The sequence below is a fragment of the Myxocyprinus asiaticus genome, chromosome 11, assembly GCF_019703515.2.
Source record: "Myxocyprinus asiaticus isolate MX2 ecotype Aquarium Trade chromosome 11, UBuf_Myxa_2, whole genome shotgun sequence".
In the NCBI taxonomy this organism is placed as follows: domain Eukaryota; kingdom Metazoa; phylum Chordata; class Actinopteri; order Cypriniformes; family Catostomidae; genus Myxocyprinus; species Myxocyprinus asiaticus.
This window is the reverse complement of record NC_059354.1, coordinates 5,543,771-5,558,240: the sequence shown is the minus strand read 5'-3', so window position 1 is coordinate 5,558,240 and position 14,470 is coordinate 5,543,771. Positions and strand designations below refer to the sequence as shown.

At 38.0% G+C, this 14,470-nt stretch overlaps 1 protein-coding gene across 1 annotated transcript in view; it reads left to right on the top strand.

The window, feature by feature from the left end:
• LOC127448053 (kalirin-like) overlaps positions 1–14,470 on the top strand; it is a 325,245-nt gene that overhangs the window by 137,852 nt on the left and 172,923 nt on the right. Inside the window, exons 9-10 of the mRNA XM_051710307.1 lie at positions 239–469; positions 9,518–9,640. Coding sequence (XP_051566267.1) covers positions 239–469; positions 9,518–9,640 — 354 coding nt within the window. The remainder of the gene's footprint in view (positions 1–238; positions 470–9,517; positions 9,641–14,470) is intronic.

The following is a 14,470-nucleotide window of genomic DNA, read 5'->3' as shown; positions in this document are numbered from 1 at the left end:
TGTACTTCAACTGTTGTTACAATTATTTATGAAGATATACTACAATTTCAATTAAGATGTAATGGAACATTAGGAATAGCTTTATAATTCTATTTAGAAAGTCTTATCAAAAACAAATTAAAAGATGAAAGGTTTTGGATACATTGGCTGGTATGAATCGAAACATTCAGTTAACTTTGTTTAGTAACTATGCACAATGCATTGTGTTTGGATCACACTTAACTCTCTCTCTCTACAGGTGAGCCAGGATGGTAAAGCACTGTTGGATGTTCTTCAGCGTCCATTAAGTCCTGGTAACTCTGAGTCTCTGACAGCCACAGCCAACTACTCTAAAGCAGTGCACTGCATCCTGGACGTGGTGCATGAGGTGCTGCATCATCACAGGCGTCTGGAAAACATCTGGCGGCACCGCAAGGTCTGTCTGCATCAGAGACTGCAGCTCTGCGTCTTCCAGCAGGATGTCCAGCAGGTACAGGAGCGCACGCATGTGTCATCATGCTCTCTCAGGACAGTGGTCACTCTAGCCAGCTGCCTACTTAGATTGCAGTTTTAGGTATCATTGGCACAAATCCTGTTTACCAAACAGTTGGCAGCAAAAATATGCTGCATTATAAGAGATCCAATTTTGCCCAAAATCTAAATCAGCATTGAATGTATTCTTTAAGAATGAGGCAATGTCAGAATGCATTGTGACAAACTCAGTAAAAAATTTCATTCCAACATGGCAGACAGAAATGCTGATTTAAAAATATTTTATTAAATATAAAAAAAATATATATCTAATAAAGATAGATAGATATATAGAAAAAAGTTCAGTCTAATCAAAAATTTACTATTTCACCCAATGTTTGTGTGAGCTATCTATATTTGTGCATAGAGTATTGAATCATTAGCTTTGCAACATGATAATGTCAGACTATTGGAATCGTTTGTGGGATTCTCGTGAGGAGCGATTTGTTTTGTGCAGTGTGAGTGAATGTTAGTTGCTGCCCATGAAGAGCGTTTCGAATCTGAACCCTACATGTTGCCTTTAGTTTCCAACAACAACATCATTTGCTTAAGTGCTGCCGCTTTACACAGAATATGTTGTTACTTTTAGTCTGTGTTTCAATCTGTCTCATAATACACACATCCCTATAATGGACATCTTGTATCCAATCCAAACAAATTTTCACGCATCATTGCACGCTGGACTGTGACTGTGCAGCCGTGACTTGCAAGCTCTCTGCCGGCTGAACACCGCCTTGTGCTTGTGCTTGTGCTTGCCATTCAGTGTCGCACTGCTTATCCATACCGTGAGAGCTGCAGGGACCTCTTGTTTAGACATTTTATATTTTCACTTGAACTCATTCTTTTCGGACTGACTGGTGGATCAAACTCCTCTATATAAAATAAATAAATAAATTGCAAATGAAAAATAATGTATTTTTAGTAGATATTTTTTAGAATCAAACTAAATTACAAAAGTAACCAACTACTGAATCAAATGCATATCTGAACTGTTAACATGGGCAGAAAATATTACAAATTATTAGTTTTGTTTTGTTTTTGGTCATTTCAATTTCATAAATCTTAAAATAATAATTAAGAAATTATGTTTGACAGAATGGCATACAATTAGATTGAAGTAGATAGAAGTCTTTTTTTAGTCTAAAATTATAACTTAATATTAAACATCTAATAATATTAGCAATGCATTTTAATTCTGTGATGCTGAAATACCGTGATATTTTTTGTTATCATACACAAAAATCTCATACTGTTACATCAGATATTTACACTCTGCTTTACCAGAGGTGCGTTTCCCAAAAGCATTGTCAGCCAACTATGGTCGTAAGTTCCATCGTTACCAACATACAGTAGTTCAGCGATTTGGTGTTTCCTGAAACTGTAGTTCGAACGAACATTCGCAAACAGCATGGCAAAGTTGTGAGGTTTGAACTACAGCTCTTTTTCTGTGTTTAGAAGTATAGTTCCTTGTTAGTTTGCTGTGTGGACATTATTTCACTTTGCTGTGGCGTCTATATCTTTTATTTCATATATATGTTTCATACTGTCAACACTTTGATCATGTTTACATAGATTTAAAAGCAAGAATTATTGAGGGTTTTGCAGAAAGCGGCATTCTGAAACGTAATTTAAACATGAATGCAGCCGTTTAAGGGATTAAAGGCTGTTAAGAGAAAGTGCTTTAACACAAGCAGTGTCTGTTGTAGAACAGGGCTTCTGTGTCCATGTTAACGCAAAAGAGATAAATCAGCCTCCGAAAGGAGGGTGAACAATCAGAATATATAGCTTCAAACTGAATTTTCAATAAAAATGGCTTAAAAAGTGAGTTCCAAATGATTGTTATTTTGGAGCCCCACATCTTTCAGCCCTCCGCTGCTCTCACAGTGGTTGGTAAAGACTTAAGACAGGGAATAGTGCATAGGGATGATCTCTTTGACATTTGAAGAGTGTGCATGTGCATTTATGCTCACTCACATCGGGGGATCCCTGAAGTCTGATGTAGAGGGAAATTATATACACAGTTCACGCCAATTTCATGTCTTTAGCAGCTTTCTCGCATAAAACGTCTTTCTGGTGAATGTATATGACTATCGTTTCTGCGCTCAAACGGCGGTTCGGAGAAAGGCGGACAGCAGAGCAGCGAAGGGATCAGCTGGCTGGCAGGTGGAGGAGGGAGGGTGAGAGTTTGGGATCCTTAGCCGCGGATGTGCAGTTTTACGTGAGGCGTGGGTACTCCCAGTGTGACGGAGCAGCTCAAGAAGAACTGTCCCTGGAGCCATCCCAGGAAACTATGCCCCTGAATGTCCAGACCATACAGCACCAGGACTCCCCATAAATGCCGCCCCACACTGGCAGTTTTTTTTGCAATGGGAAACCCCATTAGCAGAGACCATTCAGGCTGTCCACGAACTATGTCAGCACAGCAGTGGAGGACTCACCACTAATCAAGGTCAGTAGCTCCGGGAACTGCTTGACAAAAACCAGGACATCTTCGTGGCGCGAGATGAGGAGTCTGAGCGGATGGGGCTAGTAAAGCACGAAATTGATCCGCTGCCCCGCATTGATGAGACCCTGGATTACATTGCCAGGTCTAGTTGGTTCAGCTCCCTTGACCTCCAAAGCAAGTATTGGCAGGTGGACCTTGCCCCAGAGGCAAAGCCCAAGACCACTTTTACCATTGGTCAAGGGCTTTCTCAGTTCCGGGTGATGCCGTTTGGATTTTGCAACACCCCTGCCACCTTTGAGCACTTGATGGAGCGGGTGCTGATGGGTGTCTCTCGTCACTTCTCTGCAGTATACTTGGATGAACTGCTAGTCCACACCCCAGACTTTGGAGGGGCTCTGCAACACTTCCAGGAAGCTTTTGCTGCCATCTGCTGAGCCGGTCTGCACCTTAACCCCAAGAAGTGCCATATTCTATGGCGAGAAATAGTTTTTCTGGGGTATGTAATAAGCGTCATGGGAGTACCCACTGACCTGGCTAAGGTGACAGAAGTAGGGGATTGGCCCATGCCAAAGAACACTACCAAACTGCGCAGTTTCTTGGGTCTGGCATCTTACTACCGGCGAATTGTGCAGAACTTCACCACCATCGCAAGTCCACTGCACCGGCTGACGGAGAAAGGCCACCCTTTAATTTGGGAAAACGCCTGCGAGGAAGCCTTCCATCGGCTGCACAAGGCTCTGTCTGGGGATCCAGTGCTGGCATATCCTGACCCAAGGTATCCATTCATCTTTGACACTGATGCAAGCAACGTGGGGGTCAGAGCAGTGTTGTCTCAGATGGGCAACTACAGGGAACACGTTGTCGCCTCTGATTGATAAGCTATGTAAATGAACCTTTAAGCACTGCTTAACTACACAAATATCCATTTTTTTATTATTATTTTTTTTTTGTAAATGTGTTGTAATTCATTCATAATTTAAGTGTAGAATGTTGAATGAGGAGATTTGTCAAAAGTTGACTGTAAATATAGGATAGACCAGTTTGATACACAGCGAGTATTTTCAGTGTTGGATATGAGCCCAGAGGAGCAGTTAATATCTCTCTATTAGACTCTTTCAGCGGTTCTGTGGCAGCTCTGGGCCTGGATTCAGCTCAGGGTTTATCAGGCCGGGGTCAGCTCTACAGAAGAGCCAACAGTCCCAGCCAAATCAAGATTTGTACCTGAACTAAAGAGCTGAAGAGCTACAAGTCCAAATGGAGGCCAAGAGCCTCAGGGAAGAGAGTTGCACAGCTAATACAGATATCCTTTAAAGAAACTTTATGGTGCTTTACCGGAATAAATGCTGAGTTATTGCATGTTTTGTGTTATTGTTCAGATCACTTAGATTCAGGTATGTTAGTTATGTCGATACATGATTTGTTGCCGTTTTGCGATTTCAGATATTGCACTGTTTCTGATCTGTTCTCTCATTCCTTTATAGATCTATTAAAGAAATAATTTAATTTGCCTTTTGCATTGAGATGTTTTGAGTTGATCTGACTTGCTGATTGGCTTTGTAAAGCGTCACCTGCAGATTTTCTGATACATATGAAATTTGATCACTAATGATTGGTCAAGTTTCTTCATCCAAACACTGATCAAGTTGCAGCAATAAAGAATGCTAAACACTTTAAACATGAACATGCAGCTCTGATAAAGCTGGATCATTGATTTTGATGAGATATCAACATACTTATGGTTCTCTTTGAGACAGGCAGGCTTGGGGAGTAACAGATTACTTGTAACAGTGTTAGGCAATCATGATACAAAAAATATTCTCCATTACTGTCAGGATTACATGTTTTAATTTCTGACAAAAGAAATAGTGAATTTTCCTGACAAAGTGATCCCGACAGCTGTTTGTTTAGAATGAGAGATGTTTATCCAAGGACCTGAGAATTTAAAGGTAATAAGAGCCACACAGAAATCACATTAGCAAGGTTAGCTAAAATTAGTTAATATTAAAATGTGTTAAAATGAGTTAGCCTTAGTGCTCAAAGAAATCCATGGCTCTCATCATTTGGCGGAAGCAGGAGTAGCTGCCAGTACTGACACGATTTGCGCATCATTTCTGGTACGGTATAGAAACTCTTGGTTTGCATGGTTGCAAATGCATACTGTAGTATATTAGCCAGGATGTCCTGTATGTTGTTCCGTTCCATATTGAAGAGGAAAAAATGACCCCTCCCCCAGGTGAACCTTAAACCTTCATCATTTAAGAAAAAAAGTTTTGAATACAACAACAATACAAAAATCAACTGAAAAAATACCCCTGGAAAACTTGCTATGACTTTCTCTCCTTTTACCCCTTTCGTGAATTTGCATCCCTGATCATTATTAACAAATCCAAATTGTACACAGAAATACCAAATTAATTGAAAATGTGTTTTAAATTCATAGGAAAGAAAGTTCAATGAAGAATTTATCTGATTTTGATCAATTATTGTTGAGAACAGTTCAAATGTCTGGGTGAGGGAGACATTCTGGCAAATGTAACATGTTCAACACTAATAGAAATTAGGAATAAGTAATTGAAAATACTCACTAATAGTTTAAATCTGTTTTGATCTATTCTTTAAAATGAGATTTTGTTTTCTTTTTGGAATCAAAACTTTTTTCCCCCTTTAAAATTCTCCTTAAACAGAAACAGAAACATAGAAATCAGCCATAAACTGTTAGCTGGTAATGTTTGACTTTGGATCATGAGCAAGCAGAGGAAAGAGACTGTCCAGCATTTAATTATGACAATTATAACGATGATGATGATAGCGTGCGATCTACCTACTGAATACAGTCTGAAGTTAATGAATAGTGCAAATTACAATTGCCTATATAACTGCAATACATGGTAGAATTACACTTTGCAGTGTTTTTGAATCTGAGGTATATACTGTCAGATTTAGTTTAATGTTGAGCAAGACATAATTCAGTGCATCTGTTCTGATTGTATTTGCTTTATGAAAAATGTTCTTTTTCTGTAGCAGACAGAGAACTCTTCTGATTTCTTCAGAAAAACTGAGTTGTTCTACATTTACAGTTCATTTTCTGTTTTCTTGGTATATATGTTTCTTTTCCTTAGATATAAAAACAGCTACAACAGTACTCATAATATTACTCAAACATGTTCTGTTTGCATTCAAGGCATAATTAAAAGTTTTAGAGATTTTATCTTGACTTTATTTACATATGTGCCAATATGTGTAATCCAAAAGTAATTAAAAGTAATCTGATTACATTGCTTTCATATTGCTGTAATTTTATTCCGTTACTGATTACATTTATTGTTAAGTAATCAGTAATCTGTAACAGATTACATTTAAAAAAGTAACCCTCCCAACCCTGGAGACAGGTTGTTATTTTTGCCCATATTTGGTGGCAGTAGTGTGACTCACCCTGAACTGTTTGCAATTCTTGAGGAAAGGAGAGTGAAATGTGGCCAGAAATCTTCAAGTGTGCAGTTAAATGCAGGTAATGAGACGGTTGGCGGTTTGTTTATTCAGGGCAAATAAACAGACACATACACGTAAACACACAAGTCCTGTTTGTTTCATCTGTTCAATTTCACCCAAAAATGAAATTTCTGTTATAATTTATTATTGTTTATTATTATTCCAACCTGGAATGAAGTATGATTTTCTTTGTTTTGCAGGATGTTCATGCTGCTCTTTTCCATGTACTCAAACTGAATGTGGACGGAGGCTGACGTGTTTAAAAAAAAATGACAAAAAAGCAATCTATAGCTGCCAGACACCCATATAGATAAGATTAGAGCTCCACTGTTGTCTGTGTGGTAACTGGAGAATTAGTTGTGGTCACCAGTGAGTCATAGGTTATCAGTGGAGCACACGAGTGGTCTTGACTCGGTTACCTTGGTAACCGTGATAACTGGGTAAATCAGGGATGTGAGTCATGGTGGGCACTTGAGACTGGGGAGGGGTGAGAGAGACAGGCAGTCATGTGTGATAACTAATAATAATATTATTAGTGACATTTTAACAATTCCAAATGTGTCTCTACCTCTTTTTTCTCTCTTTTTGTTAAACAAATACTTTTGTTGTCCTGTGTAGAGGGGAAAAGAAATGTGTCTTGGCATTTATACCTTTGATGTAAGACAAAAAAGTAAAATGAAATGGTTTATGACCAACAGCAATGTTAGGAACAACACAAGGGCCAATGACGTGACACTAGTTTTTTTGTGTCCCGATACATTAATTTATTTAAACAAAAGTAACTTTTTTAAAAGGTTGAAATTGGTCGGGAAAAAAAGCCTTTAAGCTGCTTGGCATATTTTTTATTTATTTTTTTTTATTATTTTTATATAACCTGTTATTATCTATTATTAGTATTATTTCTTAAAAAAAAAAAAAAGAATAAAACATTTAGTTTTAGTTTTGTTTTAAAGTGGCAAATCAAAGTGTGGTGTAACCTACATTCAGAAAGTATTTTTGTTGTCATTTGAGAAGAAAACAAAAACACAGGATACAAAATCTCAGAGAGGACCCCTCTTGACCCTCATGACTGTGTCAAGGTCAGAGTTTTTATGACATGGGAAAATAGAGTAACCCATTAAACATGATATTTGATATTACATGATATTTAAAAAAAAAAAAAAGAAAAAAAAAGAACAACTTTATACCTTGACAAAATTTGTTTGAAAAGTACTTAATTTTTTTTAATAATAATAACAACCATGATAATAATATGCACACTCACAGGTTCTTATGTTATTTTTCTTAATGGTTCTACTACTTGATGTGCAGATGTGCAAATTAAGCAACCCGGTTTCACAAAATCACACTACTATAGCTATGTTTGCGATATTATTTTTACGCAGCTCGTTGTACATATCACAGCAGTTTCCTGGTGAAATGAACACTAGAGTCGCTACAACAACAATGATTTTTATTCACTCAAATCACTGGCCCTATTTTAAGAGCGCTCGCATTAAGCACAGCGCAATGCTTTAAGTCATAAGCGCAAAGTCAGTGGGCATGGCCATGAGGTTTTGGTATTTTCGTGCAAGCATGCAAGTGTGCAAGTGTGTTTGACGAAATTGCCTGTGTATCACGCAAATGGAATAGGTCATAATAACGAACAGCAAATAACATTCTTTTGTGCATTAACTGCATCCTTGATTAATGTCAGGCATATTTCTATGACAGTGGCATGCTCCTTTTATATGCATCGAAAAACGTGCGAGTCGACATGTGAGCTGAAAGTGTCAAAATGATGTGGTTGCTTCAATAATTGTTTTTCATGTCACATTTGCTTTTCTGACACTATCGGTTAGGTTTAGGTTTAAGGTTTAGGGTAGGGTGGTCAGTTTTGTTGATTGAAAACTCGATTGGGCATTAACCTTCAAAACCTCATCTGTTTGGGAGAACATTTAATTCTCTTTTAGCGCCACACAGTGGACATTTCACATCCAAACTGCCGTAATGCGTATAATGAGTCATGTAATATTATTTTGCAAAAATGTTGCCACAGTTACATATTTTTTTATGAGATCAGGCTGAAATTGAAACTTTTGTTGAACATGGTATAAGAGCAACATGAATACAAAGATTATACTTGCAAGAACTGGACATGTGCGTTTTCATCCTTACTTGTCATTGACCCCGAAAAGAGTGAAATGTGTAATAGCAGTTCTGAATGTTTACGAAACACCGCCTACAAGTTTATGATGTAATCTTCCTTTTACTTGATTATTGTCATGAGTTTGATTTGCTGGAGTTCAGTGTGTAAACAGTCATTACATATCATCATCAATAGTCACGAACACAGCCCAGATTTCTGGAGTCAAACTGTCAAAATGACTGATAGTCATACAAAAAGGTCTGATTGTTTTTCCATCATGCGTTTTTTTATTAGGTCAAACAGGTGTTTGTCCTGATTGGTGCTAACCCATGCCATCTGTGACCGGTTGTTGTTAACAGCCGTATCCTGTGATGTAATCATTCAGTAGGGTTATATTTATCCTCTGTTAATGTGCGTGTGAGAGAAGAAAGCTGTTTTTAGAACATGCAGTAGATGCTTTAATCAATGTAGTAGAAACAACCACTCACTGACGCACTCGTTGGCATGTTTCATAATCAATGCATCACATGAACACACAAATATAAAATACATAGAGGATGCTGTTCTGTATGTTGACATTTTCTCTGTCCTAGAGGTTGATTGTGTTGTCTAAGTTACAGTCTGATCTGAGGATGTCATGAGAGAAATGAAGTTATTTGTGAAACGCTGTCCTCAGGGACAGATGATGAAGTGGCTTTGATTCATTTTTAGACAGAAGACCCATGTTGATTGATTTCTCTCCCTCTTTATTCCCGTGAGAGCTGGAGCAGTCACAGACACTGAGCGTTAGTCTGTTTCTGTGTGTTTTCTAATAGATCCGTGTTTCTGTGTGTCAGATCAATTGAACTGACTAATGAAACACAAGCATACTTGATAGATTTACTTTCAGTCTAAATGTTTGTCCCTGAACTGCATGGATGTGTGTGTGTGTCTATGTGTTCCAGGTGATTGACTGGATCGAGAACCATGGGGAGGCGTTCCTCAGTAAACACACAGGTGTGGGGAAATCACTGCACAGGGCCAGAGCCTTGCAGAAGCGCCATGATGACTTTGAGGAGGTCGCGCAGGTGAGACATCAGCCACATTCAATCACATTCATCTAAACCGGTTCTATTTAAGGCAGATGTTTCTGTCTAATCTATTCAATATTTTTTACAGTCAGTCGGACTAATCCAAATCATACCTGTCTAAACCACCTCTAACCACACTAAATCATTTAATCATATCCATCTACATACAACCAAATAAACACATAAACCCTGAATATAAAATCATTGCTAGAATGCAAGAACATCCTAGCAATGCCTTAGCAACCTCACAGAACATCCTAGCAACCAGCCAGAACACCCTAGCAATGCCATAGCAACCACCAAAAGTAGGGATGTACACAGTTTTCACAAACAGTTAACTGATTTTTCGTCTGGAGTCGGGATGTGGGAATAGTGTTTTTTTTTTTTGCAATGGAAATTCCTCAAACACAACTGAAAACAGCAAAGCAGCAAATAAAGTGCACAGACAGCTATGAGCCTAAAATAGCACAATACAAGAATCTTCAAATGATAAAATCATGTTACTGCCTGTATGTGCGCTCTGCCCCGGCAGGTTCACATTTCGGTGAGGCAGCGAACGCAAGTATTGTCGTGTGTGGAGTTACTCTGCTGCGGTTAAGTAGTCTTTTAGGGGTGCTTTGATTTTTAAATGGTTTAAAATTAAATAGCACTGAACTATGCACACCAGAGAAAAAGTGAAAAAACACTGTCTTACCGTTTATCAAGCACTGAAACTTTGCTCAGACTGGCCATTGGGAGAACTGGGACTTTTCCCGGTGGGCCGACCACGAAATGGGGCTGCATGGGCCGCCACGTTATGCAGAACACGCCACAAAATGGCTCAGCGATATGCGGAAGGGGGCAGCGATATGCAAATATCATATTTAATGATGTAACAGTCACCTGAAGTTCTCTCTGCAACCTGAACTGAATGCAGCACAATGAATGAAACGCAACGCAGGTGTTTCGAGATGTGTTTATAGAAAGTTATTTTTAACTTTACTTGGTGTCTAAAAATGTGGCGATCTTGTGCGAGACGCTGAAAGAAAAAACTGTGAGATTCAGTTCAACAGTCAAAGACACCTGTCCAGGGCGCGTTAACAGTATACAGAAAAACAGTGCAGATGCACACAAAAGCATGCTTGAACAGCCCCTAACTCGCCCTATACTTGAAAAACTGACCCAAACCCGGCCGGAAAACCCAACGGTTTGTCGAAACTCGATGAGTTTGGGTCTGGTTGAAGACTTAAAGTGGGAATCCATTCAGAAAAGGCTTTCTTCTGCTGCGATCACTGCGAGTCCTTAGCAGCTCATTAGCAGCTCTAAACCCCTAAGGGGCACTATAAACAAAGAATTTCAACAGGCCAGAGCTGAACGCCTCAGAGCTCTTTCTCCCAATGTAACGACCATTAAGTTGGAGGTGGTAAGGGCAAGTTAAGCTTGTTTTACCAACCACCATAAAAAAAGAGGAGAAAGAAGAACAACAAATACCACAACATTTATTTTCAGGGCAAACGTTGCAATGGAGATGCACAGGGTTGGGAGGGTTACTTTTGAAATGTATTCCACTACAGATTACAGAATACATGCTGTAAAATGTAATTTGTAATGTATTCTGTTAGATTACTCAAGGTCAGTAACATATTCTAAATACTTTGGATTACTTCTTCAGCACTGGTAGATTTTTCACTTGTTTTGACTATAAAAACTCTGTCAGTACAGTAAGACAAAATACACATGTTAAAAATACATTCTCTGAAAAACCTAAATATCTTATGCAGTGTTGTTTCTAAAACAAGATAAATCAAACTGATCTTGTTTTAAGGAGTTTTAGATATTTTTACAGGAAAACAATACAAAAATTACCACGAATACGATTTTGGCCCTAATATCAAAGGTCTTACTAGAAAAAAAAGAAATTATGATCCAATGTGAATTTTCTTGATAAAAAAATATGATCGTGCCTGGTAACATGTGCAGGTAAAATGTCTAGAAATAGCATTTTATCTTAGCGTAAAGCTGACAATTTACACAAGGTTTATTTCTATTTCTTGTGCTCCAAACTTACTTCAAACGTACTTCTCTGTCTGCTCGTATGAATGTAACACATCATAAGAAAGTGTTTCACCGCTGTTCAAATGCACTTTGGATCGCATCATTTATATGTATAAATGTTTTCCATCTGAAAGGACTAAATATTAAATGAAACAAATGACAATAAAATGCAAAGTAATCTCTTCAGTAATCAAAATACTTTTTGAATGTAACTGTATTCTAATTACCAATGATTTAAATTGTATCGTAGTGGAATACAGTTACTTATATTTTGTATTTTAAATACGTAATCCCGTTACATGTATTCCGTTACTCCCCAACACTGGAGACACATGATAAAGACTTTACTGCAGCATTCAGCATTCACGAGGACATCCGCACATTGGAGAGTTATTTGTTTACATTTATTCATTCACATTTCATTAGAAAGAATTAAAATTTGTGAGTATTTTTATACATATGCACAGACGTTATGAGTGAGCATCATTAGACCGCATATTCAACAATTGTGACATCCAAAAATGTTAAGACTCTAAATCTGTGCTTTCTTTTAATGTGCTGATAGGATAGCCCATATTTTCTATTTTTAAACAGGATTGTCATATGTGAATTAATTAATGTATATGTATACCATTGTCATATTATGTTATATTCTCCTGACAATAAAAACAAAATAAAAGGTGAACAGAATCATTATTTATGGGAGTAGAAAACTTATCAAATAAACTATTTGAAAATATTTGAAAATGAATAGCAATTTTCCATTACATGAAGTAGGGTGGAAGTTAGTACTGTGACTACATTATTTGTATTATATTTGTCTCAATACATGCATTAAGAGTTTACGTAATAATCAGAAAGGCTATGCAGTTCAAACCTGTTGGTTACGAACTTTGTTATTCATTATCTGTCATAGTATTTTATTAGTTAATATTTGCTATTAACCAATGTTGCCCCAAAGCTTGACAACATTGATTATTTTTCAGAGTGATAATTTGCTTTCAGATGTAACCCAAATAGACTTTTGGCAATACAGAAATACACAACTATGTGCTTTAAGGGTGGTGCTCCAATGGCGTGGAGCATAATGTCGGTGTGCCGGTGTCTGTGTGACCAGGGTTCGGTTGTACATTTGCCGTATTATTTTTCCCATTCTGTTTCATCTCCACTCATAATATTTTCTTTATTACTATTTATAATAAATAAAAAATAATATAAAGGTAGTTTTACTATAGTAATATTGTAGTAACCATGATTTTGTGGCGGAAAACATAGATTTGATGATATTAACAATGGTGTTACTGCAGTAATATGACATTAATATAGTAACCATGCTTAATTTTTTGGTTCCAATTATTTTACTACAAAATACCATGGTGATACTATGGTTATTTTACCTGTAGAGGATGTCAGGACAGATCCGTGTTCCAAACTTTTTTTTTAACTAACATATGTTTTAAACAGGTGTGCTCACGTGTGAAAGTTTAAAGTTTTCAAGCGGCGGTACTCCCCGCGGTAGTAAGGCTCAATCTGGTTGCTTACCCACTGTATATTGCACATGTAGAATAACCAAATAGAGATTTTGGTATTCGAATAATGGTGCGTCGAACAGTTTACCGAATGTCGACTATCCATCACATCCCAACCCAAAACACCCTAGCAATGCCATAGCAACCACCAAGAACACCCTAGCAATGTCCTAACAGCAACTCAGGACACTGTAGCAAAGCCTTAGCAACCACTCAGAACACCCTAGTAATGTCCTAGCAACAACACAGAACACCGTAGCAATACCCTAGCAAACACACCGAGAACACCCTAGAAATGCCCTAGCAATCACCGAGAACACCCTAGCAACTGCCTAGCAACAACTCAGAACACCCTAGCGACCACACAGAGCACCATATCAACTGCATAGCAACCACCCAGAACACCCTAGCAATGTCCTAGCAAACACATAGAGAACACACTAGAAATACCTTAGCAACCACCCGGAACACACCTTAGCAATTGCCTAGCAACAACTCAGAACACCTTAGCAACCACACAGAACATACTAACAACTGCATAGCAACTACCCAGAACACCCTAGCAATGTCCTAGAAATCATATAGAACACCATAGCAACCACCAAGAAGAACTAGCAGTGTTCTAGAATCCACCCAGAACAGCCTAGCAGTGCTCTAGCAACCACATAGAACACCCCAACAACTGCCCATTTTATTTTTATTTTTTATTGGGTCAGATGTTGCTGAACTGATATTTCTTAAATAAAGACAGATAAGCTGGACAGTGTCATTAAATACATTGAGCAGTATTAGTCTGACAGCACACAGAGATAAAGATCACTGTATAGTTATCCCTGCCTCATATCCACATAATACCCTTGAGATGAATAATCCGTAACAGTGCGGATGACAGATCTTCGGCAGTCTCAGTGTCATGAGAAGGGCTCGAGACAGTCTGACTCCGTCTAAACAAGCATAAGGGATTTGTTTTGGCTCAGCCATTATTTATAATCAGCGAGACATATGGAGCTTTTGTTATTGTGACATCTGCTTATCAGACTCATAGCATCTAAGAATAGACTGACAGAAGACCTTACAATGTAGCCACAAACACATTTGAAAAGACTTTTGGCCACGTTCTGATGACTGGAGTTATGGATTCATTTGTCATTTGTGTTACTTGTGGAGTGAGGTGTGTGCCCGATCAAGGGTGAATCAGGAATGGACCATATATGATGTTTTTTTAGTGCTGCTATCCTTAAATCAAATCTTAATGTCTTTTAAA